At 40.1% G+C, this 13,706-nt stretch overlaps 1 protein-coding gene across 1 annotated transcript in view; it reads left to right on the top strand.

Moving 5' to 3' along the window:
- Positions 1-2,246: 2,246 nt before the first annotated feature.
- LOC141919050 (E3 ubiquitin-protein ligase UHRF2-like) overlaps positions 2,247-13,706 on the top strand; it is a 76,505-nt gene continuing 65,045 nt past the window's right edge. Inside the window, exons 1-2 of the mRNA XM_074814048.1 lie at positions 2,247-2,324; positions 4,359-4,621. Of these exons, the coding sequence (XP_074670149.1) occupies positions 2,247-2,324; positions 4,359-4,621 (341 nt within the window). The remainder of the gene's footprint in view (positions 2,325-4,358; positions 4,622-13,706) is intronic.

Raw genomic sequence — 13,706 nt, forward strand, 5'->3', positions numbered from 1 at the left:
TGTCCAATCCAAATCTACCCTCTTTCAGTTTTAAACCATTGCCCCTTGTCCTGTCACTACAGGCCCTGGTGAACAGTCTCTCTCCATCTTTCTTGTAAGCCCCCTTTAAGTATTGAAAGGCCGCAATAAGGTCTCCCCGGAGCCTTCTCTTCTCCAGGCTGAACAACCCCAACTCTCTCAGCCTGTCCTCATAGGAGAGGTGTTCCAGCCCTCTGATCATCTTCGTGGCCCTCCTCTGGACCCACTCTAACGGGTCCATGTCTTTCTTGTGCTGGGGGCCCCAGAGATAGACACAGTACTCCAGGTAGGGTCTCACGAGAGTGGAGTAGAGGGGCAGAATCACCTCCCTCAACCTGCTGGCCACGCTTCTCTTGATGCAGCCCAGGATACGGTTGGCTTTCCGGGCTGTGAGCGCACATTGCTGGCTCATGTCCAATTTTTCATTCCCCCAGTCCCTGCCTTGAGTTTCGGGGGCTTGAGAGATCTGGGAAGAGAGATTACCATTGAAAACTGAGAGGAAAATATTACTGAGTACCTCAGCCTTCTCCATGTCAGTTGTTACCAGCTCTCCCGCCCTATTTATTGGGGGTGGGGGAGTGCGCATTTTCTTTAATCTTCCTTTTCTGGCCAATGTACCTGTAGAAGCCCTTGCTTTCCTGATCCCATCCCTACACCTCTGGGTAGTGTCCCTATATTCTTCCCAGGATACACATCCCTGGCTCGACTGCCTGTGCATTTCCTTCTTGCACTTTAGTTTGACCAGGAGGCCCTTACTCAGCCATGCTGGTCTCCTGCCTTCCTTGCTTGATTTCTTACATGTGGGAATCGAGAGCTCTTATACTCTAAGAATAATGTCCTTGAAGAGTTGACAGCTCTGTTCAGCTCCTTTATCCGAGGGCAGTTTCCCAGGGGGTCCCATCCACTAATTCCTTGAACAACTGAACATTTGCTCTCCTAAAATTCAGGGTCCTGACTCTACTCTTCACCTGGCCCATATCCCTTAAGATCATGAACTCCACCAGGGCATGATTACTGCAGCCCTGGCTGCCACCAGTCTTGACCTCTCCAATGAAATCATCTGTGTTGGTAAGCAACAGGTCCAGTAACTCTCCTCCTCTGCACAGGCTGTCTATCACCTGGATTAAGGAGTTATCCTCGACGCACTCCAAGAGTTTCCCGGACCGCCTACAGCTTGCTGTGCTGCTCTTCCAGCGGATGTCAGGGTGATTGAAGTCCCCCAGCAGGATCAGAGCCTGCGAGCGTGCTGTTTCCCGTAGTCGAAGTAAGAATGCTTTGTCAACAGGCTCCCCTTGCTCGGGCGGCCCGTAGTAAACACCAGCCACGAGGTTTCCTTTGTTGGCTTGGCCCCTAATTTTTACCCATAAGCTCTGTTTTTCAAAGACAGCTCTGTGCAGTCAATCCATTCTTTTACGTAGAGGACAACACCCCCCCCCCCCCGCCCCTCCTTCCTTGCCTGTCCCTTCTGAACAGTTTATAGCCATCGATTGCAGGGCTCCAAGTCGTGCGATTCGTCCCACCGCGTTTCGGTGGTAACGATCAGATCGTAGCTTTCTAGCTGCACAGTGGCTTCCAGCTCCTCCTGCTTGTTACCCATGCTGCGTGCACTGGCATTGAGGCACTTCAGCTGGGCTACCTACCTTGTCACCTTTTTAGAGGAACACACCTGAATTCCTTTGAGGCATTTCACAGGTGTTTCCCTGTTGGCTCCTAATACATCAGCAGCCCCTGGCTCTTCTCTGTTGCTCAAACCCGCATCCCCTTACCCCGCTAAATCTAGTTTAAAGCTCTCCGTATCAATGGCTGCCTTTAAGCTTAAAGTGTCCATGTTGATTTACCAATTCAAATTATATTCGTAACAGAGTTACAGATTAAAAAGGCTTTGTTGTTATACCACTGATTAACATTCTTCTTCTGAATGCCTTAGTTTTTCTTTGAACCCCTCTGCTATTGTCAACATCTTTAGTTCATCAGGTATAAATAGGATGGTATATAAAATAACTGATATAGTCCTCAAGGGTTTATACTCATAATTATTTGCCTTTTATTCTCTACAAGGCTGGGAAGTCTATTGTCCAAGTGTGAGCGTCACAGTCTAGAAAGATGCATTTGGGAGGAACGATCACAGGAGACTTACTTCTTTCTGGCTCTAATATTTTTTGGCTTGAAGAACATGGCTTCTTTGTAGCTAGTCTCAAGAAGTAGCTGCAGATGGGGAAACCTCAATAATGTCTGTGTCTCAACTGCATTTTCAGGAGGAGGAAGTTGCAAATCACTTTAAGCTAGAAATAATTGAAATGCCTAAGGTTACATAGGGATGTTTTCCTGCGGTTTCCTTACAGAAATACACGCTCCTTATGTTTAAAATAGGTCAGCAGGCTGACTTAAAACAAGGTGGAGCTTTATTATTTGTTTATTATATGTTTATATTTTAAAAAGGTATACTTTTATTATTGTGGGAGTTGAGAATAAAGATTTAAATGGGATGCCGGGATTTTACATGGGGGAAAAAAAGGAAAGGGTTGAATTTTTTGATGTTTTTATTTTTTTCAGGGAAGCGCATGAAAAGTAAGAAGAAATGTGATATATACCTTATGCATTATATTCTTACCTTTCACCCTCTATCTCTCGGTAAAATTGTTAGTTTAGGAACTGCCTTCATTTGTACTTCAAATTACCTAATGATTGCTTCAGTTTAAATACCGATGATTAATATCATTCATGTTGTTTTGTTTATAGATGCTGGTCTTTGGGTGTAGTAAGAATAAATAGCCATCTCTGTCACTGTCTTGCTGCTTGATTAAGGCTATAAATTAAACCATACACATCTGTGGCAAATTAAACTGCCCTCATTTTCAAAAACTGTAAACACATAATACAGCCCCTGAAGCAATTCCGCCTTATAAATTTATCCCAGAAAAATGAGTTTTATATATGTATCAGTACAGAGCCTGCTTATTAAACATTTTGGAAATGCACAGTTCTCTTGCATACATCATAGTGTGGTAAAACAAGTTTGTTCATGCCCTGAGGTTGGCTGCTATGTTAACGTGTTATCTTTTGGGCTCAATTTTTCTGGGTTTTTTTGTTGTTTGTTTGGTTTTGGGTTTTTTTAAAGGGACATTTAGATGGTCTTTAGAAGGTAAATTTCCTTCTTTGTGTAAAAAAATTAGAAGGAAAGGATGTTTTTCAAATAAAGTAAAACTAAAAATACATCTGTGAAGCATTCCTGGTAAAATGTTATTTCCGAAATGAGCATGAAAGTAGTTCCCCCAATTTGATTTTACAGCTATTGAACCTATTCTGAGCATTTTTAGAATTAACTTTAAGTTTTTCGTCTTAAGAGTCTTCTTCCATATGCCTTATCTTCTTCACTTGGTATGGCTCCATAGCAGTTCTGTTGCAATAATGTTTTCTTATACTCGGTGCGCAGTGTACGAAGGTGTTCCTTAAGAGTGGGGGGGGGGGGAGGGGGGAAGAGGAGGTGTTTAATACTATTTTAATCCAGTTAATATTTCAAAGAAAATAACTGTTTATACACTACAGTTTTTAAAAGAATGCCTATGTAACTGAAGCGATGTATACCTCAGTGGTTTGAACTCGACTCACAGGAAAAATCTTGTATTGCTGAAGTAATATGTATTTAATTAGTTGAAGGCTTGAGAAAATATGTTAGGATAATGAATTAATGAAACATGCTCTACAATAGAGTAGTTACATAACCAGCACTACTGTGAGCACAGAAAGGAGAAGAGTCATGAGAGACTTCTGCTTCTTGCAGTTGAAAGATTTATGGAAGCACCAGTCTCGCTTGGTTATGATAGCAGCCCTGTTAGACTCGGAGAGCCCATCTCCCTCCCCCCTCCTTTCTCAAACACTGAAGGATTCAGCAGCAGTGCAGGTCAAAAAGAATCAGGGTTAAGTAATAATTCCAATTTGGAAGTCCAGGAAGATCTTAAAATCTGATTGTGGGCTATTATTTTAAGTATATGTGCTTATTTTAGTCATAAAGAACAATTCCATGAAGCAAGAAAAAGTTCAGTGGAAATAGAGATTAAGCTAATTTGTAGGTTAAAAGAAAAAAATCAGCCTCAACTTTTAAAAATATATTTTTTACAAATTGTGCTCATAGCAGATCTTATTAAGAGTAGAGGAATAAAACACTTAAAGCACAACACTTGAATGACTGAACGTTGCTCTAACTTACCCAAGCCCAAACCAGTTGAAATCAGCAGCGTAGGGTTTTTTCCACTGACAGTTAAGTAGTTTAGTCAGTTTTCCTTTTTGTTCTTAACCAGGATTATAGAAAATAAATATTCATTATCAAATTTTCCTTTTAGATAAACGAATTGGTGGATGCCCGTGATGTCAGCATTGGAGCCTGGTTTGAAGCTCATATAGAAAATGTTACTCGAGCAACAGAAGGACGTAAGAATGGTAAAGCTCAAGCAAAGAGTGGCAATTCCTACAAAAGGACTACTGGAAGCTTAAGTCAAGATCATTCTAGAGAGAATGCAAATTTTTTGGACAGTACACCATCCACATCTTACTCAGACTGCGCAGACACTGATGAAGAAGCTATTTATCATATCAAGTATGATGAGTAAGTGCTTCTGATATTATTTTGAGGACATATGTTATGATTTGGTGTGTATAAACAAAGAATTTTGTTGAAGAAACTTGGAATCAAAGAGAGCAAGTTCAATATTGCAACCAAAGAAAGAAACATTAAAAAGCCATAATGTCTTTCAGTCAGATATAATGAATATCCTGAGAGTAACGAGGGGTTTTTTTCTTTTATTCACAAATTCCTGTGAAGCATGAACTTTATCTCGACTTTATGAAACTCAGAATCCCTATCTCTAAGGAAAGGAAACTATGCACTGGATTTTTCTGTACTTGTTTTTCTATGTAAAACGTAAGTTAATATTTTCTTTAAAACCTACTCTGCTCATACTCAGTTCCTCCCATTGAAGTCTAAGCAAGTGTTTCATGGGAGCAAATTCTGGTGCTTGAATTGTTTACATTTTGTTTTAAACGTAATATTTACGCATGAAATGACAGGTCTGCATTTCACGTAGAGGTTTCTTGTAGAGAATCTGGTCACTGGGGACATAAAATCAGTTCCGAGCTGAAGTGAGGGTACAAAGGGATTCTTTATTTTTATTTTTTAAAATCTGTGGTACAAGCAAATTTCAGAACCTACGACAGCTGTGCTAGAGTAGAGGCTTTGTGCCATAAACTCAGTGGGATTTGCAGGGATTTCTCATCACCAGCTTGTGCACCGATGCATTCACATAAACTGGATCCCAGGTTTTTTTAACGATGCCTTAATTTGCTGAAGCAGCTAACTAAGCTTCTAAACCAACGGCATCAATGAGAATTTTTTTATTACAGAGAACAACAAAAATATCGCACTTTGGCACGTGAGATTAAAGGTAAAGGAGCATACGTTTACTTTGCACAGAAGCATATTCAGTATTAGTCTTGTTGAAGATAAAAAAATATTTTGAAAACTTGAATTTAAGTATCAATCACAAGTTTTGTTGTTTTTAATAATTACAATTTAAACCGGTTTTGCTAGGGAAAAAACAAGAATGTTGAAGACTCAAGCTGAACATCTTTTAGCTGCTCTTGGCAAGACTAGTTACAACTTTTCTTTATATACTTACCTTGGAGGATAATACAGCTTTTGTCTGAATGTAAAGTTCAAATGCAGTTTTACATCTGCAATCATCAATTTTTTTATCTGCAGATATGTTTGTCCACACACACACACACAAATAGATAGCTACGGTGTTGAAAGCAAAAATTTACTTTAAAAAATATCGAAATACTTAACTTCAGAACTTTCTCACAACTTTAGTCACCCCGTATCATTACGGTTGGACTAGATGATCGCTACAGGTCCCTTTCAACTGAACTATTCTTAAAAAAAAAATAATAATAATTGTCCCTAAAATGATAGATATGCATCATGGTATGCTTTCAAAGACCTGGTTCTAAGACTGGTTAATTGTGTAACATCACAGAAGCATTTAATTGAGCAAAGGGCAAAAATTTGAGAGAGAGTGTGTTTGTAATTACTGGAGTTAAATTATGCTCCTCTTTTGTAGATAGTGTCATTTTATGCAAGTTAGAGATTCGAGGGAGAAGCCACCTGTGAAGTAGAAAGTATAGTTAAGCAGATCTGACTTGCATAGGTGTACCTATGCTTACAAGATGTCAGTTTTACTTCATGTGTTCCTTAAGATCTAGCATTTCCAGTAGATGCAGTCACCTCAGTCTTCTTATAACACGATCTGTCACAGGTTTGTGTTCTTAGCCAGTGACCATCTTAAAACATTAGGTCTTATCTAATTTTGTTTACGTCATGGTCATTTACTTGATGGGCCCGAAACATTAGAAGTTTGAGCTTACAGGGAGAAAAGTTATTTTAAAACTTTCTAGCAAGCAAGATCTATGCATTTATCAGCTAACAGAGACTTCGGTAAAAGTTAAGGACCTACATATGACAAAACACAAGGCGTCATTTGTGACACTTTGTATGTACCTTTCAACATCCCCCTTCTTTGTTCTTTGAGTGGTAGTTAACATGCACATTCACATGGTGGGTGGTTGCGCATGCACTCACAACGCTGGCTTCAGACATTAGTCTTTTTGCCTTTTTGGTATCTGTAGAGCACACGTATCAAACACAAGGGAGGAAGAATACATGGATAAATAGGGTATTGTGTACTGTGTGTCCTTCAGTTCTCAGTTTCAAATGTTCTTATCCTATTTGTCATCGCTTTGTGCTTGTTCTTTGAGGTTCATATTCTACTGTTAGTTTCTTCTGTGCATGGCTGCTGTTCCTGGATGCTTCGGTTTGGGCTAGGCTGTGTGACACCAATCCACCTTGACAGCCTTTTCTTACCAAGCCTTTTCTTACTGTGTTCTTCAATGAAGTAGCTCATTTCTCCTTCCTTCTATCCCCTACAGCAGATGATTTCACCCCGGATGAAGGGCTTTAAGCTCCTTGCCCACAACAGGAGCATTCCTGCCAGAGATGGAAGCAGTTGCTTTTTCTGCTTTGGGAAACTGCATGTCTCTGACAAGCAACCTGCAGATGGAGACCATAAGCCTGGTGCCCATAAAGCCATCAAAATGTCTTTCTTACATTATGCAGAAGACTATGGGGCTTGCCTCTGACACAGATTGACAGCTGCTCAGATCCTCACTGAGATCATCTCAGTATCTAGACTGGTTCTCCTTCACTGCTTGTATTATTATCCAGCGTAGAAAAACTGTCCACCAAGAAGGCTACAGCTGAAGGACAAGTCTGTTGTAATGTTTTGAGATGGGGTTGGGAACATGGAGTAGACCTACGCTTTGTTTCTGAGACTTTGTGTTGCGGCAAAGTTCATTTGATACCCAGCTGTTGTGGCAGGTCCGGTCTGATAATGCATACGCACAAAAAGGGGGCGGGGGGAATCAAACGCTCATTTTCTTTCTGTTTACATCTGGAACTGACTACTCCATGATGTTTTTTCAGGAGATACTGGAAAGCTATTCACCCTTGATCTCAACATGAAGCCCTCCACTGTCATAGATCTAGTTCTTAGTCTATTTCTCCTAGCTGTCTTCAAACCCCAAAGATCCCACAGGTCTCCACTTAAACGGAGATCTAGAGCTGGGGATTTTGGGGTTTTTTGTTTGAGTTTTTTTTCCAGTTGTCCCATTAGTATTGACACTGGTCAATTCAAGAGCAAGCTGAATGTTGTCCGACAATATATCTCGCACCTCTGTAGCCGAGAACCTTAATCAGCTTTATTTATACTGGAGCATGATTGTGTTTTTCCTGGGGGTGGAAGGAGAAGATCATGCTAAGAAGTCCTACCAACCTCCTTGTAGGTATTGGAAGGCTGCTATTAGCTGCCACCATCACCATCCCCCCCGACAAGTTTTTCCTTCACCTGACTGAACAAGCCCAGTCCCCCAGCCTCTCCTCACAGAGCACATCTTGACGGCCATCTTGCCAGCCCTCCACTGGGCTAATGCCAGCTTGTCAGAATCTTCCTTGCATTGTGGGACCTAAACCAGATAGAATATTCTAGATATGATCTAACAAGCGCTGAGTAAAGGGAAACAGTCACTTCCCTCAATCTGTTGTCTATGCTCCTGTTGACACAGCCCAGGATGCTGTTAGCCTTCTTTGCTGCCGGGGCTCACTGCTGGCTCGTGTTCAGCTTGCTGTCTACCAGGACCCCCAGGTCCTTTTCTGCAGAGCTGCTACCCAGCCAGTCACTCTACAGCCTGTATTGTCACAGGGGGCATAGCGGGTTGACCCTGGCCAGCAGCCAAGTACGTACCCACAGAGCCGCTCGCTCACTCCCCTCTCCCAGAGGATGGGGAGAAAGTAGAAGTCAGGCGAGAAAACTTGTGCATCGAGATACAGTTTAAAAGGCAAAGCAAAAGCTGCGCACGCAAGCCAAGCAAAAAGAGGAGTTCATTCACTTAATTCCCATCAGCAGGCAGATATCCAGCCACTTCTTGGAAAGCAGGGCCTCGGCACACATAACGGTTGCGGAAGACAAGCACTGTAGCCACAAACATTCCCCCCCTTCCTCCTCCTTCCCTGAGCTTTTATTGCTGAGCACGATGTCACACTGCATGGAATATCCCTTTGGTCAATTCGGGTCAGCTGTCCCGGCAGTGTCTCCTCCCAACTGCTTGCACACACCCAGCCTACTTGCTGCAAGGGCAGAGTGAGAAACAGAGGCCTTGATGCTGCGCAATTGCTGCTCGGCAATAGACAAAAGAGCAGTGTGTTAAGAACGCTGTTTTGGTCACAAATCCAAAGCACGGTTCTATATGGGCCTGCTATGAAGAACGTTAACTCCATCCCAGCCAGACCATGTACAGGGAGGTTAAGTCCATCTCAGGACTAACACCTCACAGTTTATTCCTTTAGCACAATACATTGCTTTCTGTTCACCTCCCATTTAATTACAACACCTGTGCGTCTCTTATCTGTCCTGGTTTCAGCTGGGATAGAGTTAATTTTTCTTTCTAGTAGCTAGAATAGTGCTGTGCTTTGGATTCAGTATGGGATTTGGTATGAGAAGAATGTTGATAATACATTGATGTTTACAGTTGTTGCTAAGAGATCAAGGAGTCTCCAATTCCCCATGTCCTGCCTGTGTGCAGGTGTACAAGAAGCTGGGAGGGAGCACGGCCAGAGCACCAGACCCAATTTAGCCAATGGAATATTCCATATCATATAATGTCATGCTCAGTATATAAAGGAGGGACGTCCAGGAAGGAGGGGGTTCTCTCTTGCAGAGGCCTTGATGCTGCGCAATTGCTGCATGTAACTTCTGTTGTCTCTTGAGGATTACCATAGGATTTTGAAAGAAAGTCAATAAATAAGAAAACACCTTTACTAACCATAGTTCTATTTAGTAATATTTTTTTATTCAGGTTTTACTGACATGGATTCTTTAGTGAAAGTGAGAAAACTGAAGATTTTACAGTATTTTCTTAGTTCTTGAGCCTTTTTAAGATTATGGTTTTTTCTCTTGTATTAGCTTGATTTACATAGCCCTGCATATTCCCATTTACTGCTATCTCAGTTACATACTCATCCTGTATATTTGAGAGGTTAGGTTTTAATTTAACATTGTGGTCATTCATATAAGTAACATGTTTAAATATAGGATGAAAACTGACATGGAGTAAGTAGCAGTACCTAAATTTAATCTGTTTTCTCTATGGTTATTTTGGTTTGTTATTTAGGACAAGTGAATGGAAAGGAGAGAAATAGTCTAGATGGTGGAGGTCATAAGATGGAAAATATACTATTTTTTTGTGGAATTACAGTATTAGATATATCTGAGGTCAGAGGTTTTCTATAAAAGTACAATTTATTCCTTACATGATGTAATGAGGAACAGCATTATAGTGCTTGATGTACTTAGAAATTATGCCAAAAGTGTGAGTTAGCCTCAGTTTCAAAGGCTTGTGTCAAATGGTGTTCCAGTTATAAAAAAGTATCTGGATGGTCAATCTGTGATGTTGGGTATGGACAAATATGAATGCTAGCTGCTTCTCTCCTGTGTCCCACTGAATATAAATATTGGTGTGCCTTAGCCTATTGAAAGGATTACTTAGACCAGGCTTAAGGTGAGTAGTAACAACTGTAAAAGCCTCTGCACCTGGTAATCTTTTAATAATGAGACTACTTGCATGTCGGGCAGAAATTGTGAGACCTAGAGGGGGAAGATATATTCAGTTTACATACTTTTTCCCCACGTATCCGTAAAGTTAGAGCACCCCATTACTAAAAGTTGTAGAATAAATAGATGGAGAAGTCATGTAAACAGTGTGGTTTTTGCAGTGCATAAGAACATCCTTGGTTTTTATCCTTGATCCAGCTTCTAGATAAGAGAGGTATTGATTTAGACTAAAACCAGATGAATGTCTTCATTATTCAAGTAGGCTGGCTTTTTAATTTCATGAGGTGAATGGTTAAAAGGTTACATGTGGGGTTTTTTTCTAAAGAAAATATTACAATTATACTTTCCTCAAACTATGTCACTTTGAATTTATCCTTTTTTGTAAATTGGGAACTTTTTTCTTAAATTGATGATGCTCTCTGATATCAGATGCATGACTGTGCTGGAAGAGAGGAAGGTAAAAAATGACTGTAACTTCTCATATAATGACTTCAGGGCTAACTTGGCATCTAGAGAAAAGCATGGAATAATAAGGATGAATATTGTTCCTTTACAGTTCTCCTGTGGTCTGGAAGTTCAGAAATCAAGCACAAATGAGTGAAAAGAAGGGCTCCCAAGTGTGCTTTGTTTTTATTAATTTTCTTAATAAACTCCTGGAAGACATATAGTTCAGAGCTGATAGAAGAGTTGTAAAAAAAAAAAAAACAAAAAAAAACAAACTTTCAAAAGCCTGATTGCTTGGCAGTTGGAAGTTCCATTCTAGAATTTGCATGATTTCTAGGAATTTTTTTCTGTGACCATCTGAAAAATAATTCATTTCAGAAGAAATTCTGTCCTCAAAATAGACCTTCAGATATGCACTTGGAAGCAGCATCCATTAGAGAGGCATTGTCGCGGATGATAATATTTGACACGGTTATGATTTAGCAGCAATTCAAGATTTATTAATGGTGTGAGGTCGATCAAAAGGTTGAATTTTAGCAGCACTTAATGATTGACCAATTTAAAGATTAACAAGGTGATTTGGTAGAATATGTTATAATTAAAACAGTGACTTAATTACAGATTTGAGAATGACAAGTTCACGCTAACTTACTATAAGGTACCTTAAATCAAAATATATATATGTGTATATATATATAAGTGCAAAACATACACACAGACAGACAGACAAAAATATTTGGATCTAGTGAAATATGTAGACACCCACACTCGTGAAGGCAAATGTGCATGTATAAGCACAGAAATAGGTAGAGAGGTGGATGGAAGAGGCTAGTCTGTAGTTAAAATTTCCCTCTTCTCGAGTTTAGAGTAAATACTCACAATGTATTGGCATTCCTCAACGAGCGATAATTGAGTCTCGAGAAGTCTGACTTTGCCCTGGCCCGTAGTTGGCTTTGTCGGTAGACGGTCTTTAAATCTCAAGGACTCTGTGCCTGAGAGGCATCCCAACTCAGGGGAGATGCTGGTCACAGCCCGCTGCAATCCAGGAGAGCTCAAAGGGTCTTGCTTAGGGTTGCTATTTATAGGGTCCAAGATAATTGACTTTCATCAGGTACTTTTCCATTTCAGCCCAACTTGGATGATGAAATACTCTGGTACTTTCCACCAGTTGCACAGGCCCAGAACTTGATAGATCTTGAAGCTCTGGTATCACCTCCTTTGGGCCACAACCCAAGTACGGATGTACTAGGCTGTCAGGAGGTGATTGATTGTCATTACCGTTCCCAAGTGGTAGGGGAGGCAGGAGCCAGGTGCGCTAAGGGGGTGCCTTAACACCCTGGTCCGTTGCTTTTCCCGATCCATCTTGGGTTGGTATGTGGCCTGGCGGGGGGGAATCGCACCAAGCACCAAGTGGCCCAAGAAAGGTGGGGAGTTGCACCACCACAGCTATGTAAAAGGACTCTTGAAACATCAATCATCTTGTGAAAACATGAAGTCAAAACTTCTTTACAGCATTCTACACATGGAACCGGAAAACTAGATTCTGAGAGGGAAAGTTTCACCCATTTTTAAGCGTTCTTTCCCTCCAAAGGAATGTTTCTCAACTTAAGTCTCTGAGTAGGCAGTAACAGAAGAAACTCAGTGATAACGACCTTCTTTTTTCTTTTCTGGAGAACAGTTATTTTCTCTTCTGTCTATAAAATGGGATAATTTGGGTGCCTGGTATTCATGCTGCCCAACAATCTTCTTTAGATTCTTTTCGTTGGATGCGTCTCAGAACAAGAGATGGAATAGCTGTTAAGGATAAAAAGGCTCAAAGTGCGTCAATAATACATCGTGAAAGATTCTTTTCAGAGTTCTTACTGGGATAAGAAAGATGGCACAGAACTGAAGCTGGGACAACACAACTCTTAGTGTTGAGTGACTCTTATGTACCAGAAATGCTATAAATCACACTTGTTTAAATCATTTGCTTGATAATGACATTAGAATCAATGTATATTGGTTATCTTTCTAGCCACACTTACATATACTGTTTACAGTTAGTTTTCAGTAGATTTTTCTACTGTGTACATAAACTATATTTCTACTTTGTTTTTATCTATCATCTTCTTTAGTATTCTGACTTTTAAGTCCTGTTTCAATTTTGGAGTTAAAGTAAACTGGTTCTCCCTCCACTATATGCTACTTTCTCTTTTTCAAATTTCTTTCTGTTCTTCAAATAATTCTGCAAAAAGTTTTATTGTAAGATAGGGGCTAGGTCCAATCAGTATATTAAACACATCTGTTTTAGTTTTTGGAAGTCCGTTGGACTATAATGCTATGTCATTATCCAAGCTCTGCAATAAAAAGTAAATTATCTTACAGTCACTTTATGCATCATTATTATCTGTAGATGAATCTGTTCTATTGCTTCTGTGCATATTTTAATTCACGGTAATTATTTTGATTATCACATAGTTGTAGAATAGTTGTTCCTTTGAAGGAAAACTTCAAGACAAAAGGTAAACACAAAAAACAAAGTAAAAAAAAAATTTTAAAACCGTGAAAAGTTATGTCCCATGAGACTGCAATTTGAGTAGCAGCTCTATACCTCTCTTACGACGTTATTATTCGTATCCTACAGTTTGATAAATTAGAAAGGAGCAGTAAATGGTGGGGAAAACCACTTTTTTGCTTTAGCTTTATTATTAAGGATAGATGTGTTTATTATTGGGCCATTGTTTTATATAAAGATACAGACAGATTTAAACTATTGTGGTTACTGGTGTGGTGTAGTGGGGTTCCCACCCCCCCAAATAAACTTGAATAATATTTTAACAAATTCAAGGCAAATTCTGTGTAGCTGTCCAGTAGAAGGCAAACAACACTAGAGACAGAGTATTAGTTCTCAGTTTTTTCCCTAACTCATCTATGCAGTAACAAAACAGGGTGTAAGATTTAATAGAAGATATCTAAAGCCAAACGCCATTTAGTTCAAAGAGAATGTTTCAATTCATGTCAGTGGACCTTGTTGAAGAACTGTTG

Source organism: Strix aluco, unplaced genomic scaffold (assembly GCF_031877795.1).
Source record: "Strix aluco isolate bStrAlu1 unplaced genomic scaffold, bStrAlu1.hap1 HAP1_SCAFFOLD_108, whole genome shotgun sequence".
Taxonomy (NCBI): domain Eukaryota; kingdom Metazoa; phylum Chordata; class Aves; order Strigiformes; family Strigidae; genus Strix; species Strix aluco.